General features: G+C 54.9%; 2 protein-coding genes across 2 annotated transcripts; both read right to left on the reverse strand.

Moving 5' to 3' along the window:
- Positions 1 to 1,467: 1,467 nt before the first annotated feature.
- ESS2 (ess-2 splicing factor homolog) lies at positions 1,468 to 11,221 on the reverse strand. The gene is made up of 10 exons (XM_037141616.2): positions 11,002 to 11,221; positions 9,845 to 10,013; positions 9,651 to 9,752; positions 7,526 to 7,695; positions 7,296 to 7,413; positions 6,861 to 6,994; positions 5,967 to 6,069; positions 4,628 to 4,737; positions 2,542 to 2,657; positions 1,468 to 2,020 (listed from the first exon to the last, which is right to left on the reverse strand). The coding sequence occupies exons 1-10, from the start codon at positions 11,134 to 11,136 to the stop codon at positions 1,741 to 1,743; spliced, it is 1,437 nt and encodes a 478-aa protein (XP_036997511.2). The 5' UTR covers positions 11,137 to 11,221; the 3' UTR covers positions 1,468 to 1,740.
- Positions 11,222 to 13,761: 2,540 nt separating this feature from the next.
- Positions 13,762 to 15,738, reverse strand: GSC2 (goosecoid homeobox 2). The gene is made up of 3 exons (XM_037141171.2): positions 15,443 to 15,738; positions 15,089 to 15,342; positions 13,762 to 14,326 (listed from the first exon to the last, which is right to left on the reverse strand). The coding sequence occupies exons 1-3, from the start codon at positions 15,684 to 15,686 to the stop codon at positions 14,222 to 14,224; spliced, it is 603 nt and encodes a 200-aa protein (XP_036997066.2). The 5' UTR covers positions 15,687 to 15,738; the 3' UTR covers positions 13,762 to 14,221.
- Between the last annotated feature and the right edge of the window lie 9,107 nt (positions 15,739 to 24,845).

Genomic DNA, 24,845 nt, shown 5'->3' on the forward strand with positions numbered 1-24,845 from the left:
AACTTCCCCTTTCCCTCTCCCCTCCCCTCAGAGTGTCCCCCTCATCTCCCAAGCAGGCAACCCCAGCTGAGACCTCTGACCGGCACTCTCTCGTCCTGATCACCCCCTCGTCCTGATCACCCCGCTTAGAGCCCTATTTTGTCACCTGTCATTCCCTAGGGCACACTCCCAATAGGCCAGCCCAAGTGCTGGAAGTCATCAGCATCTGGACTTGGGTAGCCTTGCCTGGACAGTGTTCCTCTCTGCCTCTCACTCACACCCATTCAGACCTGTCTCCCCCGCTTCCTGAAGATGACCTCAGGGTGGCCCAGGGCCACCCTTCCCTATGGGGGAAAAGCACCAAAATGCACATGTTCCAGTCCCAGCCCTTGGCCCAAGCTCACCTGCTAAGCCTGCCCCCAGCCCCCTCTGTGGGTCCTAGGGCACATCCAGGGCTTGGCCTCCAGGAGCATGCAGGAACTCACTGTCCAGGAGTGTAGGCTAGTGGTGCCCACCAGGCAGCAGCCCTGCACCAGCCTCCACAGGACACTGGCACTCCTGGAGGGCAGAAGAGGACCAATGCAGGGGTGCCCAGGAAGATGGCCTAGGGCAGGGCTGGCTGTACTTGAAGCAGGACTCCAGCCTGAGGGATTCCAGGTTGCCTCCCTGAGCAGCGAGCCCTCAAAGGCACGGTCTGGCCCCAGCTGAGACCAGAAGAGACCTATGTGGCAAGCAGCCATGGTCTTGGGCCCCTCACCTGCATGTGAAGCGGCTGATCCTGGACCTCTTGGGGGTTGGGCAGCAAAGCCCTCAGGCTGCTGAGAAAATGCTGGCTGAGGGTGCAAACAGCGCTGTCAGGTCTGCATGGAGCCAGGCCCCACTGCCTAACACTGTGGCCAGGTTACCATTACCTGCGGCTGCTCTTGGTGGGAGTAACCAGGTGAGACTGGTTACTTAGCAGCCTCAGGCCAGCAACGCCTGGAGCACTGGGGAGAAGGGCAGGAAGGAAACAGCCCTGCCCCGCCTAGAAGCCAGGTGCTCAGAGGTCATGGTGAGGCCACTGGGTATTTCATGCAGAAGTGTGGCCTGACACCCAAGTAGGACCCATGCAGCCCTGTCACTGGCAAACCATGCAGGCCAGCCAGGCCTAGCTGGGGAGGCTGCAGACCTGGGCCCAGAGCCCCAGTCTGAACTCCCAAGGGCTGAACTCCCAAGGGTTCTGTCCCTCCGTCAGAGGAACAAAACTTGGAGCAGGGGTAGGGAAGTAGGGGACCGTCATACTATGTGCTCAGCTCAGAAGGTTTTGAGCCCAGGAGTGCCGCAGAAAGCAATGCACGTGGTGACAGGAAAGGCCACACACTCTGGCCCTCCGAGGGTCACCCCACAGCGTGGCAGCCTCCCCAGGAGGCCCACTGTCCTGAGGCCTCAATGCAGGCCGAGGGACAGCCTCGGGGCTGTGCAGGCAACAGGATGTAGAGTCGGCCTGCAGGCTCTGCTAGGTGTTCTTTACTTCTGGTTACAGAGAAACGGGCATGGGTTTCCATAGAAAAAAGTACTAGCAAAGCCCTGGGACGCACAACAAGGACCACAGGGTGGGTCCTGCGCCAGCCTGGCTGTGACATGGCACCCTTCTTCTGTGGCTTCTGGGACAGTTATGCTTTTGGTCCAGGCCTGGGTCCCTAGAAGGCCGGGTCCTCTGCTGGGTGGATAGCTGCCCTGTGGGCTCCACAAATCTCCCATGAGCCCAGCCCGGGCCTGGCCCTAGAAGAAGTCTGAGGCTTTGCGCCGGGCGGGGAGCTGCAGCAGGTTGTCCGTGATGGAGGCTGGGTCCTGGCTGAGGGGGGTACGTGTGGCAGAGCCAGGCGCTGGTGTGCCCGTTGGGGTCTGGGGCCCGCCGGCTGGGGTCTTGAGGTGGGCTGAACGTGCTGGGGACGGTGTGTAGCTGGCGCGCAGGGCCCGGTCTGTGTACTTGCTGGCTGTCCTGCTCACAAGGCGCTGTAGGGCTGGGGACATGGCTGGGCTCAGGCCTTTGGGGGTGAGGCTGGGGTGGAGCCGGTGAATGAGAAGGGCAGGAAAGAAAAAAGAGGTAGGATTAGGCCAGGTGGGGCACCAGCAGCAGCAGGGACTGCCACAGCCCCACAGGAAGACACATGGGAGACTCCTGGTCATCCTGGGCGGAGCGCCCCAGCAGCCCGGGTTACCACAGCACGGCCAAACCTGAGGATGGGTGCTGCTGCTGCCCCTGCCTGTGGGGCTGGGGTGAACCCCCACGTTCTCTATGGGGAATGATAATACCCATCTACACAGGGTTGATACGAGCTCACAGTGGGACAACAGTCCTAAAAGTGCCTCTCAGGGATGTGCCAAAGAGGGGGCTGTAGAAAAGATGGAGGGGTCCTCCACATCCAGGTTCACACAGGGCCTCACTCTGGACTAGAGAAGCTGCCACAGGACCCGAGGAAGGACCCTTGAGCCTGCCCTGCAGACCGAATGTCCACACTGTGGGGAGTGGGGGGCGAGCGGGAGCGGGGAGAAACCCCTACAAGGGTCAGGCACCCTCACCTGGCCAAGTTCTCCGTCACTCTCCGCAAGGCCTCCTGCTTCTTGGCCCGGTTCTTGGCAGCGGCCTCATTGGCCATCTTCAGCCCCAGCCGCTCCCTGCGGCCTGGCTCCAAGATCTGCAAAGTAGGTGTGTGGGTGGCCTGCGCCAGCATGCCACTGAGCCAGGCGGTCCCTTGCTGCTGGAGGGGCTGCCTCTTCCCATGGCCCCCCACAATTCCAACATCACCTCCCCTAAAAGCCCCTGAAGAGCCCCCAACCAGCGAGGCAAGCTGCCCACCCCACCTGTCATCATGGTTTCCTCAAAGGCAGCACTGCTGAGTGAGGGCCCTCACAGTCCTTCAAAAAGGAGGAGGGTCTTGTTTTAATCTGCCGCCCTCTACTTCTCTGCCTTTATCGACTGCCTGTATTTCTTTTGAGAACTTCCCGAAACGTGTCCTTGGCCGACTTCTATGACGCGGTGCTTCCCTTGCTTTTTGGTTTAGCTGTTTTTCACTCGCAGGAGTTTTATCCATGTTGGTTATATTACGCTGGGCCCTACAGATTCCTTTTCAGTTATTTTAGTTTTAGAAATGACTTTCAGCTGAACTTCAGCTTGTCACTTCCACAGAGTGTAAGCTAAACGTCACTTCCTTTGCTTTCAGTTTACAAAGCTCTTTCTACCTTAAAATCAGACCAGATATTGACCACCATTCTCTCCTAACTTTTTATGCTTACTGTTTTATATTGAACTTATCCAACATTTTGGAATACATTCTGCTGTACAGGTTAAGGACCCAGTTCACTTCATTTCCAAATTACTGCTCAGCACATGTGAGTGAGCATCTCTCACACACCGGAAGTTCTGACTTGGACTTCGGTTTGTTTCAGAACTTTTTTGTTGTTGTTGTTGACTGGTAGGTTCCAGGCCCAGGGCACATCTGACCAACCTATGGCTTTAGTATCAGACAGCACCAGCTCCTCTCTGTCATTCCTCTCTCGGGTTTTTTGTTCTTCTTGCAACACAAATTTTAGAACCGAGGTACCAAAACCCTCTGCATAGGTCCTGTCTGGACACGTTTCCCCTCTGAACTCCTCAGGGCACAAGGCGTGGTGCGTCTATACAGGGCTGAGCCCACATCCCTGCTGGGGGGTGGTGGGGGGAGTCAGCCACGTTCTCCTGATGGAAGTCCGTGGTTTCTTTGCAAAAGCTAAGTTCTTCCCAGTTATTCTAAATTTCTGTTGCTACAGTGAGGGACCTCTCTTTCCCTATTGCACTTCAAACTGATTGCTGCCAACATTAAGGGACTGGTTCAAGGTGACCGACCCAGCCTCCTACACAGGCCTTCAGCATCCATCCCAGACTCCGAGCAATGTAACCCTGTGCCCTCTGTCTCTGTGACAACGCCAACCTCTGCCTCCCTCCGCCTCCCCAAACTCTGAAGTGGGTACAGGCAGCAACCCTGCCTGGACAACAGGACTGCATGCTCCCAACATTTGGGGGCTTCTTTTCTTCCACCTTCCACACCACACCAGTCACTCAGCTTCCTCACAAACTGCGTGCAGACCAGAGCACCTCACCTCCCCAGTGCCCCTCTGGGGTCAGGCCCCACCGGCCTGCCCACTTGCCTGCACCATCCTAGGCCACCCCAATCTCTGCTTGAGGCCTCTCTGTGCAAGCACACAGCCCTCCTGAGGATAAAACATCACACCGTGTGGAACGTGCGGTTCTGGGACCCTTCCCAGTCCTCAGGCCTACCGCACAGTGGGGCTCTGGATCTGCCTCCCAGACCACCCGTCATCTGTGAGCAGCCTGTCCCCTGGGCTCAAAGGAGCCACAGCCACCACACCCCTGCCCTACACAGCCACCTCACTCTGCCAGTCCCTCCTCGACAAAGTCACCCTTCTACCCGCTCCTGTCCCCACTGTCCTGACCCCACTCAGAAGTGCAGTGCCTGAGTGGGTGCTCAGCCAGGCACGTGGCCCAGCCCACTGGTCAGCCCTGCTGTGACCACCGGCAGCTGGGCCATCCTCTGTGCACAGAGCCAAGGGTGCTCAAGACCACAAGTCCGCCTGAGGTCCCGCCTGTGCTCCCCTCACCATGACGTACCTTGAAGGCTGGCCCCGGTGTCCTGTCCACGTAGGGGGTTTCCGATCCTTCGACTCTCAGGGGTGTGTTCTCAACCTCCCCCCAGGTCATCAGCGGGGACTCGTTCACACCTACAGAGAGCGAGCCCACAGCCATCTCAGGTAGGGCAACCCAGGCAGGTGCATAGCTGGGCCCACCCTCCCACCACAGCCACATCCCCACCCCTACACACATTTCCGCTCACAAACGCCTGGCTGGCAGCTGGGCCTCTGTCCTTCCCCCAGTCTCTGGAACCCTGACATCTCTGCCCTCTGAAAGGGAAACAGCAAGGCCACTATGGGCACAGGGCAAGCCCAGGCCCCTACAGCCATGGGGCTTAGCTTGGAGGGGGCTCTCTGGAGAAGCTGGGCAGGGTCAGCAAGGCCCCCATCCTAGCACAGGGCCAGGGGAGACTCCTAGGGGTCACTGCTGGCACCCCACACCAAAGAAGGAGACACTCAGGGGCTTCCAGAGCTCCTGTATCTCCCAGGACCCCGGGCAAACCTGTGGCACCTCCATACGCCCTGGCCTGTGTCATGGCAACCAGCCCCCCAGAGCGCAAAGACCAGTGCATAAGAGGGTATAGGGATGGTGTGTACACTGGGACGCCAGCCCCAAAGTCATACACCTGTGTGAGGAGACACAGGGCTGGAGCCCAGAGACCCCTCCTTACAAGGCTCTCTACATTTAGGTTTGTAAGCATGGGGTACCTGCTGACACCAGACCCAGAACTAAGAAACATCATCCCAGGATGGAGGGAATGTCCAGCCCCAGCCCAGGCCAGTGGCAGGAGGTAGGGGGCCTGAGAGACGGGCACACAATCCTGCAGCTCCCTGAGGCCTATCTTGCCCACCCCACACAGGCCAGGCATGGCCTCTTGAGGCTCCAGATGCACCCAGCCTCCTGCAGACAATGACCTGCCTTCCACGCAGGGAGGTGCCTGCTGGAAGCCCACTAGACAACGCTGCCCTCACTGCAAAGCAGGCCTCAGGCCTCCCCGTACCCCTCAGCGGGCTCACCATGCTAGTCTGTCCAGCAAAGCCCCCCAAAACCGCCTAGTTCCAACAGACTCAGTCTGTCCCACTCAGCTTTGGGTGAGGGATAAAGACCACCCAGCTAACGGGCCAGGCCCCCCACATCTTCAGCCGGGTCTGCCTGAGAGTCCAACCCTGTCCTTGTGGATGGGACACTGGATCTCTGAGTCACACAAGGTGTGTGGCAGACCCAGGGGAGCAGAGAGTGGCCAGGGCCAACCGAACGTCCCACCTCCCCACAGGCAGTCCCGTAAGTGGGCCAGGTTGCCAGAAGGCGCATTTCTCACCAGGGGCAGGAGAAGGGGTGGCGACAAATCCAAATCCACCAACACGAGGGGACTCCTGGGGGATCAGCTCCTTGCCATCAGGGCCCACCTTGCCCTGTTTGTGCTGGAACAAGCAGAGGCTAGTGTCAGGGGGCACTACTCTCTTCCACTGGCAGCTGGGCAGGTGTACAGTGGAAACACTTCCCTCCCCTGCACAGCACAGCTGGGCCTCTGGGGCCGGTAACCCCCTTGAGGAGAGAGAGGGAGGACTTGGCTCCTGCAAAGACCTTGAGGACCTGTGACCAGGGGCTTCCAAAGAAGGAAGCTCTCCTCGGTCCTTCCCCTCCATGCAGGGTGGCACATGGCCACACCCCACATGGGGTACTTTCAGGGGCTAATGTCTTCAGGCTCCTGCAGGGGCAATGCTAACTATGGGTGCCTGTGCTCTGATCTCTTCCCATGAGGCCCCTGTAAGAACCTCTAGAGCGGTCTCCCCACCTTCAATCCCATGACCACCAAAGGTGCCATCACACAGGAGCTCTCAGGCTCAGAAACCTCTGCCATCAGCCATGCCAAGCCCCCCAACCCAGCCCGCCCACCCCTCCCACCCCCTGGCTGGGCCTAGTGCAGAGGTGTAGGTCTGGCCAGACTGGCCTGGCTCATGGCAGCTGACTTTGTCTCTGCCCTTGCCCCCCAAGGGAACTGGCACAGAACTGGACCCAAAGAATGTGTCTGACCAAAACAGCACCCCAATGTGTATAGAAAACTCGGGACCCTGCCACAGAGGGGCTCCAAATACTTCTGCATGGCTGAACTCTGCCAAGCCCAAGAATGGTCCTAATGTAAGAGGAATAGCCAAGATCGAAGAGATCATTTCTGCCCACAGCCAGCCCACTGTTGGCTCCCGACACCCACCTGGGCATTGAGGGCAGCAGCCTGCTGCAGCTGAGACCTGCTCAGGGCCTGGCTGAAGGGGTCCCTGAGGAATCGAGTATTCTTATGCACCACCTGCCGGGGCTTCTTAAACAGCTGCTCCTCGTCAGGAACGCCTGGCAAAGCAAGGACAGGGCAGCAGGTGTCAGACGGGTGGGCTGACACCTCCTCCCAGTGCTCAGGGCCTAAGAGAAGGCAAGTCACTCCCCACTGAACGGAAGCACGAAACCTACTTCAGCCTCCACATCACAGAACCAAACAAACCTGGAGAGGGCCTCACTCCCTCAGTGACTTAACATACAGGCCCACCTGCCCCAAGACAGGCCAGGACCCCTCCGAGGCCCAGAATGCAAGGGAACACAGATCACATCCTGGAGGCCAGATCCACACATAGCCCCACCCACACTGCTTGCTCACCCTCTGGGTAGTACATGAGGGAGTTCTTGGCCCTGTATTTCCAGGTCTCCACACCAGCCTGGCTGCTCTCAATGGCTTGGTGCTCTGCCGACGGAAGTTCGAGGTTATCTTTCTGTCTCTGCATCACAGAAGGAAAAGAGAGGGTCAGAGAGCCCCCAGGCACTGTACTCTGGCCCTGGGACTTCCCCTGCCCCAACAGAGGGTGCTTCTGCCCCTGCACCCCAGGGCACCTTCTCAAACTCCTCCTCGGCCTGGTAGAGCCAGGCGTGGCGTGCCCGGCTCTTCTCCTTGGCCACCTCCATGATCTCCTGGAAGGAAGCATTGTCCTCACTTGTGTACCGGCTCAGGAAGACATCCAGGCTGGGCAGGGGCTCCTTCTCCTCCTCTTCTCCAGCCTCTCCTGCTCAGGGTATGGGGTGCGGGGGATGACACAGAACCATGAGTGGCAGCAACACAACTCTGCAGTCTGTCAGCCCCAGGAACCACAATGCCCTACGAGCAGGGTTAGCATGCTCACACCTGGCCCTGGGTCTGTCTGAGAGAGCCCAGACTGCCAGATCGTTCCCCACCTGGGGGCAGCATGGACCACCCCAACTGCCCAGCAAGCCCTCAGGAGCTTTCCCCACCTGCTGGATGCCAAGTAAAGTGTGCAAGCTGACTCAGACAGACCGGAAGGGGAATGCCCAGGCGTTAGAGAAAGGGCAGTGATCACAGGGGGTCTCCCCCACCCAAGCTGCACCAGTCCTGCAGGACATACCTCCAAAGCCTAGGCTCTCTCCACCCCTGGGATCTCCTCACCCCAACCGCTCCACCTCCCTTCCCGGTACCTGTGGGTACAGGTGGTTGACTGTCACCTAAGCCTCCTGACTTACTAGTGGGCCTGGAGGCAGAGACCCCACATAGCAAGTGCTCTGGATGGGGTCTCGCAGGCACTGGGCCACAACCCCAGCAGCCAGCAGAAATGGCACCCCCACTGAGGGGGAGCCCATGCACCGTGCTTGGCAGGACGGACTTCAGCAAGGCTGTCAGGAGGACAGCCTTTTCTTCCACTCCAGTGCCAGCCCTGACCGCCCACCAGTCCCCACTAGACTGTGCAAAGAACAGTGACTAAAAGCTTAAGACCCTCGGTCAGAAAGATGAGGACTCAAACCCCGTTCTACCACAACCGGCTCAGGGACCTGCAGAAAGTATTGTCTTCCTGAGCCTCAGTTTCCCCCTAGGACTGTGAGTGATGATGGTACCAGGTTACTGAAAGGATTCCTTGTTTACTGACCAGTAAGAGGTACTTAGAAAACAAAGGATCTGCAAATTGCCTGTGATTCAAGTGCTATATGCAATAGAGGCTTACCCTCCAAGGAGACCACACAAGGGACTGCAATAATGGCAGGAAGAGCCAGGTTTTAAAGCAGAAAGCATCACATTTCTGTGAGTACACAGGGCATCGATGTTAGGGCATGATACCGTAGACCAGAATCTAACAGAGAACAGCACCTCGTCCATTTGCACGGGTGCTGACATTCCACTCCAGACGAGGACACTGAACGACCGTGAAGACGTCCTGTAGCACGCGGAATGCTTATGTTCAACAGAACTCAGAATGCTCTGAGTTCTAGAATGCTCAGAATGTCCTAGAAAGGCACCCTTGTAAAGTTGAGATGTATCACACACACCTCAGTAAATGTCTTCCAGAAGAAAGCATGCATTTGCTCTACAAATATCTGTGGAAAACCCACATCACACCTGAGCTATTCTAGATGCAGAGTATATAGACATAAGCAGGACAAAGAACCTGCTCCAGTGGAGAGAGAGAGACAACCAAACACAAATGCCTTCTTAAGGGCCATGTCCTGCAATAGGAAAACAAAACCTGGAAAGCACAAAGCATCGGGGGCGGCATGACTTTACACTGGGAGTCAGGAAAGGGTTCCCTGAAGGGGTGACATCTGAGCAGAGACCTGGAGAAAGAGGAGTGGCCCATGCAGTTATCCAAGGGAAGTGGCCAACCTGGAAGAAACAAGTGCAGAGGCCCTGAGGCACCTTAAGGAGACAGCAAGGAAAGGAGCCCTCTGAGGCCCATTAAATCCTGGGGCTGGGGCTGGCACACAGGACGCAGGCAGTGACAGAGGATGCAACATTTCCATACCACAGAGGAGGACGACAGGCACAGAGGCCTGTGCGCATCTGGGAGCTGGACCCAGATCTTCTGTCTCTTAGACAGTGCTCTTTGACCAATGGGCTGCCATTCAGACATGGAGACACAGCAGGAACAAGGTATGACCCGCCTCTGGACCACCCTCTCAGGATGAGATTCCCTGGAAATCCCGCCCATGTGACAAAAAGAGGGCACTTGCTCACCATCACCATCCTCCAGGCCCCGGCCGTGGCCCCGGGGCTTGTGGCTCACTGCCCCAGTGGCAGTGTGCACCTCAGGGGTTTCAAATGTGGCTGGAGTCACATCTGGGGTTGGAGAGAAAATGGGGGTTAGAGTGAGCCCGAGGCAACAGTTCAGCAGGTGTTCCTGTCTCTGCCACCCACAGGGGTTCTCTTACAGGGCGGCGCAGGCTCTCGGGACATCTTGCCCAGAGCAGAGCCAAACTTAATGGCAATCTGGCGCATGCGTTCCAAGTCTCCATTCTCTTCAGCCTCCAGGTATTCCTTCTGTGCCTGCAGCTTTTCCACGTCAGGAAAGAAGTCTCTCTGGATGACTGTCTGGAGGCCCTGTCAGAAGGGATCAGAACCAGGGTCAGAGCAGCCTTCTGGGCTCCCCAGCCTCTCTCAGCCAACCAATGCATGGGCAAAGACCTACACCCTTGCTGAGCCCCGCCCCCAGCCTCTGTCCAGCCAAACAATCCCCAGAGCTTAGAGGCATTTTCTAGTGAGGATAACATCCTGTGAGGCCTTGCTACAACATCTAACATCACTAAGTGCTCCTTTGACTGTCACGAAGCCCTTCTCTCTGCCCTCACTGACTGGTCATTCTCATTTGCCGGTTTCACTTCCACATCAGCTAGACCAATGTGAGTGTTGCCACCTTCATGCCAACAGTGACCTCCTACTTCCAATATAACCCCCTGACCCAAATGACTTCGGCCAGTCACCCCACCACTGGCACTAGCTGAGATCCCCAACTCCACCTCCAGCCAGACCTTGCTCCTCAGCTGCACATCTGTGCCCCCAGCTGTTCATTAATGCCATCTAGAAGCCTCCCAAACTTAACCAGTCCCAAACCAAACGGACTCTGATCTCCGTGCCAGCTCCTCCTCCTGCGTGTCTGCAGAAGGATAAAGACCTATTTCAAGGTGCCACAATAGCAGCCTCTTTCCAGGACCCTCACTCAGCCTTTGCACTTGCTATCACCACTCCCTAGAAAGTCCTCTTTGCCACTAGCCTTCCAAACTCTTATTGATGCTTGAACAGAAAACCTCGCTTCCCTAACCCCCCACCACATGCAAACATAACTGCCTCCTCTCTCCCCGAGAGCACTGCTAGCACCTCCTCCATCAAGGACAACCCCCTGCATTGTGTTTATCTGACTCTCGTACAGTCCACACCCCGAGGACAAGGACTCCGGTTGCTCCACCTCCGCGAGGGGACCAGAGTTCCACGACCTGTGAGGAGGAGGTATCGGAGAGGAGTGCAAGGCGAAGGGGTGGAGGGGGGGCGGGGATGGGTCCAGAAGTCGCTGGCGTCCACACCGAGGTCTTACCTCAATGTACTCTTCCTCGTCCAAGACCCGTTGCTTCCTTGTCGCAGCCCCGGCCTCCCCTGCCGCCCGCTTCCTCCCGGGGTGGGACCCGGTGGAGACTAACAGGGCCCCAGGAGACGCACCAGGCGTCTCCATCACTGTCCCAGGACCTCTCAACGAAAGCGTCTTAGCGTCAGAGAGGTGGGCCTGTGTTAGTAGCACAGCGCTTCCAACAGTTGACCAATGGGGGTACTGTGCGTTTCGAAGGCCGACCGGCGCTTAGCAATGACGTCACAAGCCCTCGTCCTGATGGGAATTGTAGTCTTCTTCTCGCTCCGCGCTGTGTATGTGTATCTGGGATGCGGGCACTAGACGGAGCTGTGGTGGTGGGGTTAAGGGAGGTGTCATTGACGCTAGTGAAGTTTCTGCACTGAGTAAGGCCGTACAATTCCAATTTGCAAATAATCACTGCGTATGCTTCTATATTGTTAACAAAAACACACTCTTCAGAAAATTTGGTTATATACTCGTTTCAAAGCTTTTATTCAGACTTTATGTAAGAAAAGAACCTAAGACAATTCTGTCTTGATAGTTATCTAACAAAAAAACCAACAAATAAAAGAAAGTGAAATACGATGTTTCAATAAATAAATGTCTAGTTAAAAATTATCAGGTCCCTAAATGGCGGAATGGGCTTCTCAGAAGAGGACTAATTCTCACTGAAATGGACCAGAAAATTGCCTAAACATTTTTAAAGATTGATCATTTCTTCCCAAAAGGAGGTTGTGAATTATGTCAAACAACTAAGCTTTACCCCAGAATGATTTAGTACAAGAGACAGTCATTCCTTTATTCACTGGTGGTGGTTCCTGCCCTCGGGGAGCTGACAGTCCCTGAACAAGCTTAGAACTGCAGTTGACAGGACAAGAAAAACGTTTGTACTTGAGATATCTTACCTAGGGACATGCAGGGGAAGTTTCCCTGGGCAGGATGTGATTGTAGATCCAAAAGGTGAGCAGGCACTGATCAGGCCGGCAGGGAAGGAAGCATGGGCAAAGGCCCGGCCGCAGGAGGGAGAAGACATTTGAATATGCTGAGTGCAAGGAGCAGTGAGCAGTGAGGCCAGGCAGAGCAGCAGGCCAGGCTGCATGGGACAGGACCTTGTGGGTCATGGTCAGGTTTGTCTTTTCTGTAGGGGCAATGGGAAGCCCTTAGAGTGCTGTAGGCAGGGGAGAGGTAGGTTCGGACTTGCAGACTTTCTGGAGAATGAACTAAAGAGAAACCAGAGTGGACAGAGGCAGCAAGACTGGAGGTGGCTGCAATGATCAAGGTGAAGATGACGGAGGTTTTCATCAGGCTGTGCAGTTGAAGCTGGGGAGATTCTGGGGTTGTTTTGGGAAGTGAGATTGACTTGCTGTTGGCCTCTGTCTACTGGGGGAGGGAGAGGAGGGGCAGGATGAATGGCAGCCCTCCAGTTCATGTACGTGGTGTGCATGGGGGAAGAGCTTGACTTCCCAGGACAAAGTAACTTAGAGGAGCTGTGGGCTTCTCAGTGGAGTAGTCAAAGGGACAGCTGGACATAAGTAGCCAGCTCAGGGGAGAGGCCTGATCTGGAGATGTAAACGTGGCAGCTGAAAATAGAAGCGATAAACCGGGGTGACAATGGAGATGAGAGTGGGGTGCCTGGGACTCAGCCTCAAGGACATTTATGTTAATGGCCGGCTGTGGAGATGAGCCTGCCCAAGAGCAGTTAGAGAGAAAGAAGAAAAATCGAAGAGCAGCATAGCCACGAGTTCCTTGAAGATGGAACTGTGATCCTGGTGGCCCCGCACCAATGACAAATAGCCACTCAGCCAAGGAAGGCAAGGGTCCTGGAACCCAGCAAGATGAGGGTGTTCCAGCCTGCAAGGGAGCTCTGCAGGCAGACTGCGCCACGGGCCAAGGATAAGGCCAGGATTCAGGAACAGAAGCTTCATGACAGTCAGCAGTGTGCATCCTGGGCGGTGAGGCAGCAGCTGCTGTCGTGGAGGCACCCAGCAGTGTTAGGGCACCCCTGGCTCAGGACGTCCTGCCCACTAGGTATTCCCCGAGCTGGCCAACCTTGGACAGTTCCAAGAACTGCAGCCCTGATTTCTGTGACTTTTATGGGTGAACTGTGTCTTGCCAGACACTCCTCCCAAACTTCCTCCAGGACCTGTGAGGAGGCAGGACAAGGTCCTTAAGCCAGATGAGGGGGATGTTAGATTCCTTGGGCCCACTGCTTGGTCTACTTGGGGAAATGAAGTCATGTTTTCACACTCTCCTTCACCCTGTGGGGCAGGATGATGGAGGGACGCAGACACCATGGCATGGACCCCACCCCCACCCAGGGAGGAAGCTGAGGACCCCCACCCATGAAGCAGCACCTAGAGGCCAGTGCAGGCCACCAGGCCACTATGGGTGGGCAGTACACTCTGCTGAGGGGCACATTAGTGCAGGGACTGAGTACTCACTAGGCTGTGCTCCCCAAGATAAGCTGGCCCCCCATTCCCTGAGAAGCAGAGAGGAGAGTCAGGTTCAGGGCAGACTTCGACACGACTGCTTTTGTAGTGTTTTTAGTTGTTTATTTTTCATTATTGTGATAGGTTCACCGTATTCGGGGCGTGGGTGGGGGCGGTATGGAGAGACCTCCCAACTTTCTCATTCTAAAGGCCTGGACACAGAACTCAGTGCAGCCCCTTCAAACCCGCAGCAACCCCCAGGATGCACGCACACGACCCACCCCCCCCCCCCGCAGGCGGGTTATAGGCCAGGCCGGGGGTAGAGGGCGATGTCCGGGCAGAAGAAAGGCGGGCGGCCCCAGGCCCCGGCAAAAGGAGGATTTTAGGTCCAGTGTTGACAGAGGGCGGCTCCTGTCCGGGGGCGGGTTTAGTGCCTGGGAGGAGGGGGTGAGGGCGCCGACCTACTAGGTTCTCTGTCCCCATTCTTTGCAGGGAATCTCCTGGTCGGTCCTCTGGCCCGCTTGCCCTTGGGGAGGAGAGCGCACCTTGGGACTTCGTGTTCTCTCCTTTCACGGGCCGGTAGCGCAGGGACACAGCACGACCCTGCAGAGGGACTCCTGCGTCCAGCCCTAGCTCCGGGACACAGGCAGCTATGCAGACGGGAAGAGGCAGGAGTCCTGCCTCAACTCCTTTTCGGGAGGGACCGCGGACTCTCCGAGCCGACCCGCACGCGGCCAAGCCCAGGAGCAGCTCACGGGGGATCAGCAGCTGTCCTTGGGGGTCTTCTTGGCTCCGGGCAGGAGCCTCGCGGCCGCGGACGCTCGTTTCTGGTGTCGCCATTTGGCCCGGCGGTTCTTGAACCAGACCTGAGGAGAAGGAGGGGACCGCTCAGGCGGGACCCGAGTCCCGCGGGGCTGTTGCGGGTGGACCTGGAGGCGTGGGGTCCTGGCGAGTGTGTGGGCGGACGAGCGCTACGGAGTCCGCACGGGGAGCGGTTATAAGCCAAGGTCTCAGTCCCGGGACGGAAACCCCGTTCTCACGCGGGCCGGCCACCCCTTCCCAACCCCTTCCCACCCCCACCTCCGCCCCAGGGCGCCCAGGGAGCCCCTTCTGCCACTTTGTGCTCTTCGGAGCCTCCCGAATTCTGGAACGGGAACGCGCGCCTCTTGGACTGTAAGGGGAAAATAAAGTTTAAAGCGGAAGGGGCCCTGGCCGGGCAGCTCGGTTGGTTAGCGCGCCCTCCAGAGACGCCGCGGTTGTGGATTTGCTCCCTGGTCAGGCGCGTAGAAGACTCAGCCAGTAAGTAAGTGGAACAACAAGTAGATGTCGGTCTTTCTCTCACCCACCATCTCTCTAAAAACCAGTAAATTAAAAAAAAAAAAATGGAAAGGAAAGGAGAACTAGGCTTACTTACCCTCTAGTTCCAGCGATATTTCCCCGCAGGTGCCTGTCCCCGTTCACCCCTCCCGCGGAACCCGCCCCTTGCCCCGCCGGACCCAGGGACTCCCTCGCCTCCTCCCGGCGCCACGCCAGCCCCCTGCACCAGGGCCGTCCCTTCCGAGGGAGAAAGGCAGCCAGCCTGCCTGGACCCTTTGGGGCCCTCGGCAGTACAGCAGGCGGGCCCCCACCTCCACGCGCTCCTCGCGCAGGCGGATGCGGCCGGCCAGGCGCTCGCGCGTGCCCACGTCGGGGTACTGGTTCTGCACAAAGAGCGCCTCCAGCGCCTGCAGCTGCTCCTCGCTGAAGATGGTGCGGTGGCGCCGCGTGCGCCGCTGCGGGCCCGGGCCGCCAGCGCTGGACAGCACCCCGGAGCTTCCGGGCGGCACGGTCAGGGGCAAGGTCGCCGAGGGCGCCAGCCTCAAAGGCCACGGCAGTCGGGCGCCTGCGGGACGAGGGTGCAATAAGGCGCGGGGCGGGGGTCACGCTCCGCGCCAACCTCGCTGCGATCCCAGGTCCCTCACGCCCACGCCGATCCCACTCACCCAGCCCCGCGGCCGGCTCCGGGGGCCTGCGGGGGCCGCAGCAGCAGCAGCAAGCGCAGGGCGAGGACCCGGGCACCCCGGGCTCCTCGGGCTCCGCAGGGCTTTGGCGGCCAGCCGGCTGCGGTGTTCGGGCGGCCCGGGCCGGGGGGCTCCGCTCGGGCAAACTGGAGAGGATGTGCTCGATAGAGAAAGAGCAGGGCCGCCCTGGGCCCCTGCGGCCTGCCGCGCCCCCCGCCGCAGCCATGCCGGCCCCGCAAGGCTGCCACCGCCTCTGAATTATATACGTCGGAGGGGAGCGCGCCATAATCCTCGGGCCGGGCGCGCGGTCCACGCGGGCTAATCCCGCCGCGTGGTCATGAGCGCACTAATCCCTGACTGCGGAAAATCCTGCCCCGCCACGGCGCGCGAGGATCCGCCGCCCCCCCCCCCGGGAGGGGGCACTCAGGAAGCCTGAGGCTTAGGTGTGTTCTCCTGTCCGGCCCGGGAGATGCAAAGGGGACGGCGCGGAGGGCGCCTCCCTTGCCCGCAGGGTCTGGCCGTCGACGTCCTTGTTGCTGCTAGGGTAGCCACCCTGAGACGCCCTGACCCGGGGAGCCCTCTCAGCGTGACGGCGCCTTCGGGCTAGACCCTGGGTCCCCGCTTCCTGTAGCCAGGGCCGCCAGGGCTGCTCCTTGTCCCCTTCCAGGCCCTACTGAGGCGGATGGACAGGTCTGGAGAAACCCACACCAACTGTGCAAAACTAGGGCCAGAACTGCTGAACTCTAACCTCAAGTCGGGCCTGGCACCATTGGCGGCCCCACAACCCCACCTTTTGGGGGCCCCAAACCTCCCACTTGCTTCAGAGCGGGGTCTCAGCCTTCCGGAGGAACGGGGACAAGGAGAGGAGCTATGTCTGGTTATCGCGGAACCCGCAACAACCCCTCTCCCCGCCACCCAGTAGCCCCAATTCTCTGCCTTCTCTCCTGGGTCAGGGGAGCCTTTTGGACTACATCCAAGCCCCCCGCGCTCCCAATCGTCTGGAAAAACTTACCCTCCTGCTTTCCTATATGTCCCAGAATCCCCCTAGAAAACATCTCTCTTGCATCACCCTTGTCGTGGCCATGCTTCTCAAGAGCTGACTCCCGTGGGCTTTCCACCTCCTTATTCTTCAGGCCACTTCAGTTTTGTCCATGCACACCCCCATCTGCATGCCCCCTCATGATGGTGACCTGCACCTTGCCAAACTCAGAGAAGACTGTTTCATCTTAGGAACTTGGACAGCTGGCCAGGCACTTGGGTCTAAGGCCCTCCTTTCTGGATCTCTGAAAAGATATGGTTGGCCCACAGGACAGAGCAACAGACTGCCAACTTATACCACAATGGTCACTTCCTGAGGGACCTTTCATAAGTTTCTTTGGTCCCCCTTGATTTGGTAATCTGGTGGCTCAGTGAAAGAGATGCACTCTGTGGATGGTCCTGCCTCCTAGTCACAGGATGGCTGCCATGGCCCCAGACCTCCCATCTCTTCCCACAGGTCCTTTAGGATGACCGTAAAAACCTTTCCTAGTTGACCTCCCTCCCAGGACTGTATGCTCACCATTAGCTCAGAGAAGCCCTTGGGTGTTACTACCCGTCAAGGCCTGAGTTCTGCTGGAGTGGGGGCGACAATGTCAGTGGTCAGGAAGGCCGTGCCTCCTCCTCCCAGACCTGGCTGTTTCTTCATCCCTCCCCATTCTCTCCCTCGGTGATCTCCTCCAGCCTTGGAACTTGAGACACCACTTTGTGACAGTGACTCCTGAATTCACACTTCCAGCACTTCCCCGGCTCCAGGCCAGCATCTCCCAGAGTCTGCTCCACCTCTCCATTTTAATCACCAGTTAACATCTCCAGCCACCATCTCTGAAATAGACTCAAGATCTTCTTAAACCCCATCCGCTGCCTGGTATTCCCCACCGTGGTAAGTGGAGCACCTGCCCACCGGCCACCTGGGTCAACACAGCCTCTCTCCATCTCTCCACTGCTGCATATACCGCGTCTCCTTGCCAGTCCACCTTGGTAAGGGGCCCACTGTGGTGCTTTTCAAACATGCCAGAGACTTTCACACACCTCCCCTCAAGACGTGAAAGCTAATTCCCTTCTCCTTGAACGTGGGCTGGCTCAACCACTTGGTTCTAACTTCTAGAATGCAGCCGAAGGGTCACTGATCTTCTCTGAGACCAGGCCAAACAACTAGGGGATGCAGCTTCTCCACCTCCATGTCTCTATCTATCTATTTATCTAACTTGGGGTGCTTGCTCTTGGAACCCAGAATGACAGCTGCCATGCTGTCAAGAGGCACCAACAGCCACAAGGAGAAGACAGGCAGAGGCGTTTGAGTCAGCAGCCCCTGCTGAAGGGCCAGCCAGTAACCAGCGCAGGGCGCCAACGGTGAGTGAGGAAGACTCCTGTCCCAGCCACCTTTGACTGCCATCACGCGAGAGACCAGAAATGAGACCTGCAAGAGGTAACGATGAGATGACTGTAAGTCAGAGGTGATTGGTTATATAGCTGTAGATGACCAGACAGGTTCGGTACTGGAAAGGGGATGCTGCCTATACAAACCCTAAAGCACATGGCCTTGGCTTTGGGACTGGAAGGACCAGCTGAGACTGACAGTGTGTCAGTGAGGAAAATGCTATTGGAACACAGAAGGAAGAAGACCCTTGTTACACAGTGGCAAGAATCTAGCAAATTGTCACCTGCAGTAGAGCAAGAAAATAGAAAATTGAAAATGTACCTAATGAATGAGATAGATGATCTAGCTCAGGAGATGCCCGGGGTGGGTGGTGTTGAAGCAACTGCCCGACTTCTGCTAGCTCCCTACAATGCACGGAGAAGAGAGAACTGAGAGGCAGAGGAAAGCGTTCACCGCAGAGAAGCCAGCCCCCTGAGTTAAACACACGCTGCCTGCGTGAACTAGCAGTTCTGTTCCTGGGGCTTCACCCGCGAGACGTGAAAACTTCTGTTCACACAGAGTGCCGCACATGAGTGTTTAAGGCTTTATTAATCATCGCCAGAGCTTAGAAACAGCTGGCAGTCCATCAGCTGGTGAGTGGATGGATGCGCCATGCTGAGTGAGAGAAGCCAGACAGTCTTAACAGTCTCCCTACTGTGTAATTCCACTTATGTGGCACTTTGGAAAAGGCGATATCAGAGTGACAGAGAACAGATCAGTGGTTGGGGTGGAAGAGGACCAAGAGGGAGTTTTTTGGGGTGAGGGTGCAGCCAAGGGGGTCGGGAGGGAGAGAGGAAGATGCTGAGAGGGAGGCTGGCTCTGCTCTAGCTTGGGGTGTCTGGGGCTACCTTGAGTGAGGTCAGGGTGCACTGCCTCCCCTGCCAGGGAGGCACCCATCTGGCCGGTGCTCCTGAGCAGCAGTCATTTGTGAGCCCCCAGCTCACATCTTGGGGGAGGAGCGGCTCTGGGTGGGGTGGAGGGCCCTTGCCCCCGCCCTGCTGTGCTCAGCACCGCTGCTTCTCATAGTAGGTCCACTGCATTCAGACTCCCCGGCATTCTGGTCGGTCACGATTCCTGGGCAGATGTAGGAGAGGGAAGCTGGTGGGATGGGTTTCTGCCTCTGATGCTTGAGTTGGTCGTGAAGCTGTTACCAGACTCCCCTTCCCAGGAGTGGTGAGTGCTGCTGGAGGTCTGCAGGGCTCACCCAATGGATGGATCCAGATCCTCCTCCTCGAGGAGGTCCAGTGGCGGGAAGACCTAACATCCCAGCTCCCGAGATCTGAGCCCAGTACTCTGCCAGGGTGGGATCCCTTCGCTTGCTGTCATGAGGAGCCAGGTGACCCAACAGCTGTCGGAGTCCCTGGTTTGCGCCCCTCTTGCTGCATTTCTGGTGAAAGAATCCTCTCCAAGACTCAGAACCTAAAGCTGCGAGGATGTGAGCATAGCTTCCCCAGTTGGGTCCCTGGAAATACTGGGGGGCGGGGCTCCCCATGTCCACCCTAGGTCCAGACCCCTGTAGTCCACTAGTTGGAAACACAGCACCATGTCACACTGGTTGACTCCCTTGTCTCTGAAATTCTACTCTGGCTGTCCAGGCCCCTGCACCAGCCTAATCACTGTTTGCTGTGGCTACAGGACCCCCTTCTCCTTTTCCTCGGCACTTTTCCCTCCATACAACATGGACGACATGGTGCCCTTTAGAAACCTCGCCTCATGGGGTCTTTCCTCTTACTGCTGCTGTTCAGGGCCACCAGAGGTGTCAGCAAACAAGGCCATATGGGGGTGGCAGTCACTTGCTCATGCAGCTTACTTATATCCTCTGGATTTGCTGGGAGTTGACCCTAGTGATGCCTCTTCCATTGTGTGACAGCACCTTAAGATTTGGTAGCTCTGATGAGCCATTCTGGCCATGTGGTCCCTTGGTAGCCCAAGGTCAGATGCTCAGTTCCTGCCAGGGGCCAGTAACAGCCAGGAGCTGGTTTGTGAGTGGCCTGTGGCAAAGGCCTCACTCCAGAACCTTGCGAGTTTGCAATGCAGCTCTCTCACTAGAGACTCCCTGAGGCCCCAAGTGACATCTTTCTCTGCTGTAGCATTTGTCACAGGCTCTGCCAGGTCGCAGGCGGGGCTCAGGGCTGCTTGTGCCAAAGCCTGGGCCTGCTGCAGACTCCTTTTCTGCTCTGGGCTCTGCTCAAAGCTGGCATGCTCTGTCTCATCCAACAAATGGCCGACGGCACTGCTGCCTCCAAAACCCAGAGAAGCCTCCATGCAGTGCACTCCTGCTCAGCAGAGGAGGAGCAGGGCGCGGTGATGTGTCCTTCACTTTGAGGGGGTGTTCTCACAGGGATCACCCAGCACAGCACCCCGGGACTTCTGGGACCTTCGTTTATGTATCTTTTTATTATTGTTTTGTGAGAGTTCTTTAGTCAAGATACAAGCCCAAGATATTTTCTCCCATTCTATAGGCTGTTTTTCCCTTTTTTGATAGTGCCCATTAAACACAAAAGGTTTAATTTTTTAGTAAGTTAAATTAATTTGTCTTTTGGTTGCTTGTGCTTTTGGTCTCATACCTAGGAAAGCATCAGCAAGTCCAAGGTCAAGAAAGTTTGCTCCAAAGTTTTACAGTTTAAAAACTGTAAGTTTTATAGTTTTAGCTCTTACACTGATACATGAGTGAATTCTCATACATGATGTGAGGTAAGGGTCCAGTTTTGTTCTTTTGCATGTGGCTTATCCAGGTGAACTAGTACCATTCTGGAGACCACTCTTTCCCCTGGTGTGTGGTTTTGGTGCTCCTGCTGAAGATCCATTGACCGTAAATGAGAGAACTTATTTATTCTGAATTATGCCCCCTTGATCTATTGCCTCCCCTAACACCAGTATAGACTGTCTTTTTCAGGTGCAGTATTTATTTTTATTGTATTTTTATTACCGTTTATCCCCTTTATACCCTCTTCCACCTCCTATACTGTCTTTCCTTTTTGTAAGATTTATTTATTTATTTATTTATTTATTTATTTATTTATAGACAGAGGGAGGAGAGAGGGAGTGAAACATTAATGTGTGGTTGTCTCTGGGGCACCCCCTACTGGGGACCTGGCCTGCAATCCAGGCATGTGCCCTGATTGGGAATTGAATTGGTGACCCTTTGGTTTGCAGGCTGGCACCCAGTCCACTGAGCTACACCAGTGAGGGCTGCACTGCCATCCTTTTTATTTTATTTTATTTTATTTATTTTTAGATATTTATTTATTTTCAGAGAGAGGAAGGGAGGGAGAAAGAGAGAGAGAGAGAGAAACATCAATGTGTGGTTGCCTCTCACATGCCCTCCACTGGAGACCTGGCCTGCAAGCCAGGCATGTGCCCTGACTGGGAATTGAACTGGCAATCTTTTGGTTCACAGGCCAGTGCTCAGTGCACTGAGCCACACCAGCCGGGGCTGCACTGCCGTCTTAATATTAACCCTTCCAATCCATAAATATGGGCTTTTTTCCATTTACTTAGTTCTGCTTTATTTTATGTTTCAAAATATGGGTTTTCCACTTGTTTGGTTAAATTATTTTGTCCTTTTTAATGCTGCTATGAATTTTCATATTGTTCATTTTCAGATTGTTTATTGCAAGTGTATAGAAATACAATTGATTTTTATTGTATTTTTTCATTACCGTTTATCCTCATTATCCCCCTTATCACCCCCACTACAATTGATTTTTGTACCTCAATCTTCTATCTTGCAACCTGATGGACTTATTTATTAAATCTAATAGTTTTTTTTGTGTGTGTGTGGTGTGGATTCCAACAGATTTTCTGTATATGAGATCATGTTATTTGTGAACACAGATCTCTCTTTTGTCACAAGCTGAATGCTTTCTACTCCATTTTCTTGCCTAATTGCCCTCACTAGAACCTCCAGTTCAATGTCAAACAGAAGTGGTGAGGGTGGGCATGATCTGGTAGGGAAAGGACTCAGTTTCCCTCCTAAAGTATCATCTCAGCTGTGGACTTTTCACAGATGCCAGGTTAAGAGTCCCTTCTAGCCCTGGCTGGTGTAGCTCAGTGGATTGAGCAGGGGCCTGTGAAGCAAAGGGTCGCCAGCCAATTCCCAGTCAGGGCACATGCCTGGGTTGCAGGCCAGGTTCCCAGTAGGGGACACGTGAGAGGCAACCACACATTGATGTTTCTCTCCCACTCTTTCTCCTCCCCATCCCCTCTCTCTAGAAATAAATAAACAAAATATTAAAAAAAAAGAGTCCCTTCTATTTCAAAATTGCTGTGTTTTATCACGAAGGGGTGTTGTAGGATCCATCCAGTTTTTGTAGGAGCCAGACTAATGAATTAAACAAGGATTTGCTAGAGACCACCACCCTGCGTTCTATATGTCTTTAACCATGACATTCACCTCTGATCTTCCTCCTGGGAGACAGTATTATTATTATTATTATTATTATTATTTTATCTTCGGTAGAGAGGCAGTTCGGAAGCTGTCACAAAATAGGTCCTGCTCTAACGATCAGAAACCAGTGTTGACGTTCTGTCCAATGCTTAGTATGTATATGCCAAACATACATCCTGAAACTGGAGAAATACCAGCAGGAGGTTGTGGAGCCTGTGCACATTGGAATCAGGCCAGTTCTTCATTCAGAGCCCGACCTCTCCATACCCCATTCTGTCAGGGAGGCCGCGGCGGCACTTCGGGACCCGGGCATCACTGTGAACCTGGAGCCTGTACCCAGAAGCTCCGTGTGCACAGCAGCTCCGAAATGATCTGGGGTTTCCCTTCCCTCCGTGTACAGTTACCCGGGGAAATGGACATAGGTCCTGTTGCAGAGGGACTCAGGGCATTGCTCCTATAGATGTTTTCCCCATGGTGTTGCTGGCTCCTTCCTCCTGGGAAGGAGAGTTTGGCAGGTAAGACCTGGGCCTGAGAACTGGCTAGAAATTGGGGAAGAGATCACGACAGTCCATTGGTTCAGGTGACCTTGTCCTTTTGCTCTTCCGTTATTTTTATTTATTTATTTTTATATTTATTTATTTATTTAGTTTTCAATGTATGGTTGCCTCTAGTGTGTCCCCTGCTGGGAACTGGCCTGCAGGGAACTGGTCTGCAACCCAGGCATGTGCCCTGACTGGGAATTGGACCGCGATCCTCTGGTTCGCAGGCCTGCGCTCAATCCACTGAGTTACACCAGCCAGGGTTATTTTTACTTATTTTTTAATGTGATGAAATATACATAGCGTAGAATTTACTGTTTTGACCATTTTTAAAAAAAATCCTCACCCTGGGACATGCTCACTGATTTGGGGAGAAGGGAGAGGGCACAGGGGGAGGAGCGCTACAGTGAGAGAGAAGCGTCGGTTGGTTGCCTCTCACACGTGCCCTGACCCGGGGCCAAAGCCATGAACTTTTGGTTTATGGGATGACGTTCGAACCAACTGAGCCACCTGGCGAGGGCTGTTTTAAGCATTTTTAAGTGTACAATTGAGTATCATTAAGTCTGTTCCCAATGTTGTATAACCACCAGTGCTATCGCTTCTGGAACATGTCTGTTATCCCTCACAGAAACTCTGTCCTCATTGAGCAGCAACACCCCATTTTCCCCTAGTGTTAGTGCCAGACGATCGGGGTTATGACTGAATTCAATTGACTGCATATACCTCATTTTTACTTTTATTTTTAAAATATTTTATTTATTTATATTTAGAGAGAGAAGAAGGGAGGGAGAATGAGAGGGAGAGGAACATCCATGTGAGAGAGAAACATCAATCAGTTGCCTCTCCTATGAGCCCCAGCTGGGGACCGAATCTGTAACTCAGGCGTGTGCCCTGGGAGGGATTTAACCAGTGACCTTTTGCTTTGCAGAACGATTCCCAACCAACTGAGCCGCACAGGTCAGGGCCATATACCACATTTTAAAATCCATTCATTTACTGGTGAACATTTAGGATAGTCATCTTCTGACTGTTCTAAATCATGCTGTTGTGATTCTAGGTGTATATCTACTTGAATTCCTGCTTTTCATTCTTTCAGGTATATTGCTAAAAGTGGAATAGCTAGATTGCATCCTGATTCTGAGTTTAGCTTTTTGAGAAACCACCAAACTGTTTTCCACAATGGCAGTACCACCTTACATTCCCACCAGCAAAGCACAAGGGTTTCAATTTCTCTACATCTTCACCAGCATGTTATTTTCTGTTTTTTAAATTTACAGTCATCCTAATGGATGTGAAGTGTGTCTCATGGGTTTGAATTCACTCTCCTAATGATGAGCGATACTGGGCATCCTTTCATGTGCTTATTGGTCACGTGCTTATTGATGAACAAAATGGACCAACTAAATTCAACCAGAAAAAAAATTACCAATATCAAGAATGAAAGAGGGGATACCACTAAAGATTATGCAGACATGAAAAAGGCAATAAGGAGCTCTGGCTGATGTGGCTCAGTGGATTGAGCACTGGACTGCGAAGCAGAGGGTCGCTGGTTCGATTCCCAGTCAGGGCACATACCTGGGTTGCAAGCTGTGGGAATTGGAGGAGCTGACTTGGAGCCTGGGCAGCTGGAGAGAGGAGGCAGAGGCCCAATGAAGCAGACGGGCAGGGGTGGCAGAGCACAGGGGCTGAGGGACTTCGGGAGCTGGGCAAGCTGATCCTCTTATCCTGAGATGCTGACGCAGAGGAGCATGATTGGATGCCAGGTTCGCAGTAGGGGACATGAGAGGCAACCACATGCTGAGGTTTCTCTCCCTCTCTTTCTCCTTCCTTTCCCCTCTCTCTGAAAGTAAATAAATAAAACCTTAAAAAAAAGACAATAAGGAAATATTGGGAACAACTTCATTAATAGCCTAGAGTTAACCTAAAATTACTACCATACTTTATGATAAGATATTGGACATTTTCTCCCCAAGATCAGGGATAAGGCAAGGATGTCCACAT

The sequence above is a fragment of the Artibeus jamaicensis genome, unplaced genomic scaffold, assembly GCF_021234435.1.
Source record: "Artibeus jamaicensis isolate MK-2021 breed Jamaican fruit bat unplaced genomic scaffold, CSHL_Jam_final contig_1128, whole genome shotgun sequence".
Taxonomy (NCBI): domain Eukaryota; kingdom Metazoa; phylum Chordata; class Mammalia; order Chiroptera; family Phyllostomidae; genus Artibeus; species Artibeus jamaicensis.

Coding starts and splice junctions, on each gene's coding strand:
- ESS2 (XM_037141616.2), bottom strand. CDS start 11,136: ATGGAGACGCCTGGTGCGTCTCCTGGGGCCCTGTTAGTCTCCACCGGG. Junction 9,753..9,844: donor CCGAGAGCCTGCGCCGCCCT/GTAAGAGAACCC, acceptor CTCCAACCCCAG/ATGTGACTCCAGCCACATTT. Junction 4,738..5,966: donor CACCCCTTCTCCTGCCCCTG/GTGAGAAATGCG, acceptor CGCTCTCTGTAG/GTGTGAACGAGTCCCCGCTG.
- GSC2 (XM_037141171.2), bottom strand. CDS start 15,686: ATGGCTGCGGCGGGGGGCGCGGCAGGCCGCAGGGGCCCAGGGCGGCCC. Junction 15,343..15,442: donor GGAGCCGGCCGCGGGGCTGG/GTGAGTGGGATC, acceptor CTCGTCCCGCAG/GCGCCCGACTGCCGTGGCCT. Junction 14,327..15,088: donor TGCGCGAGGAGCGCGTGGAG/GTGGGGGCCCGC, acceptor CCTTCTCCTCAG/GTCTGGTTCAAGAACCGCCG.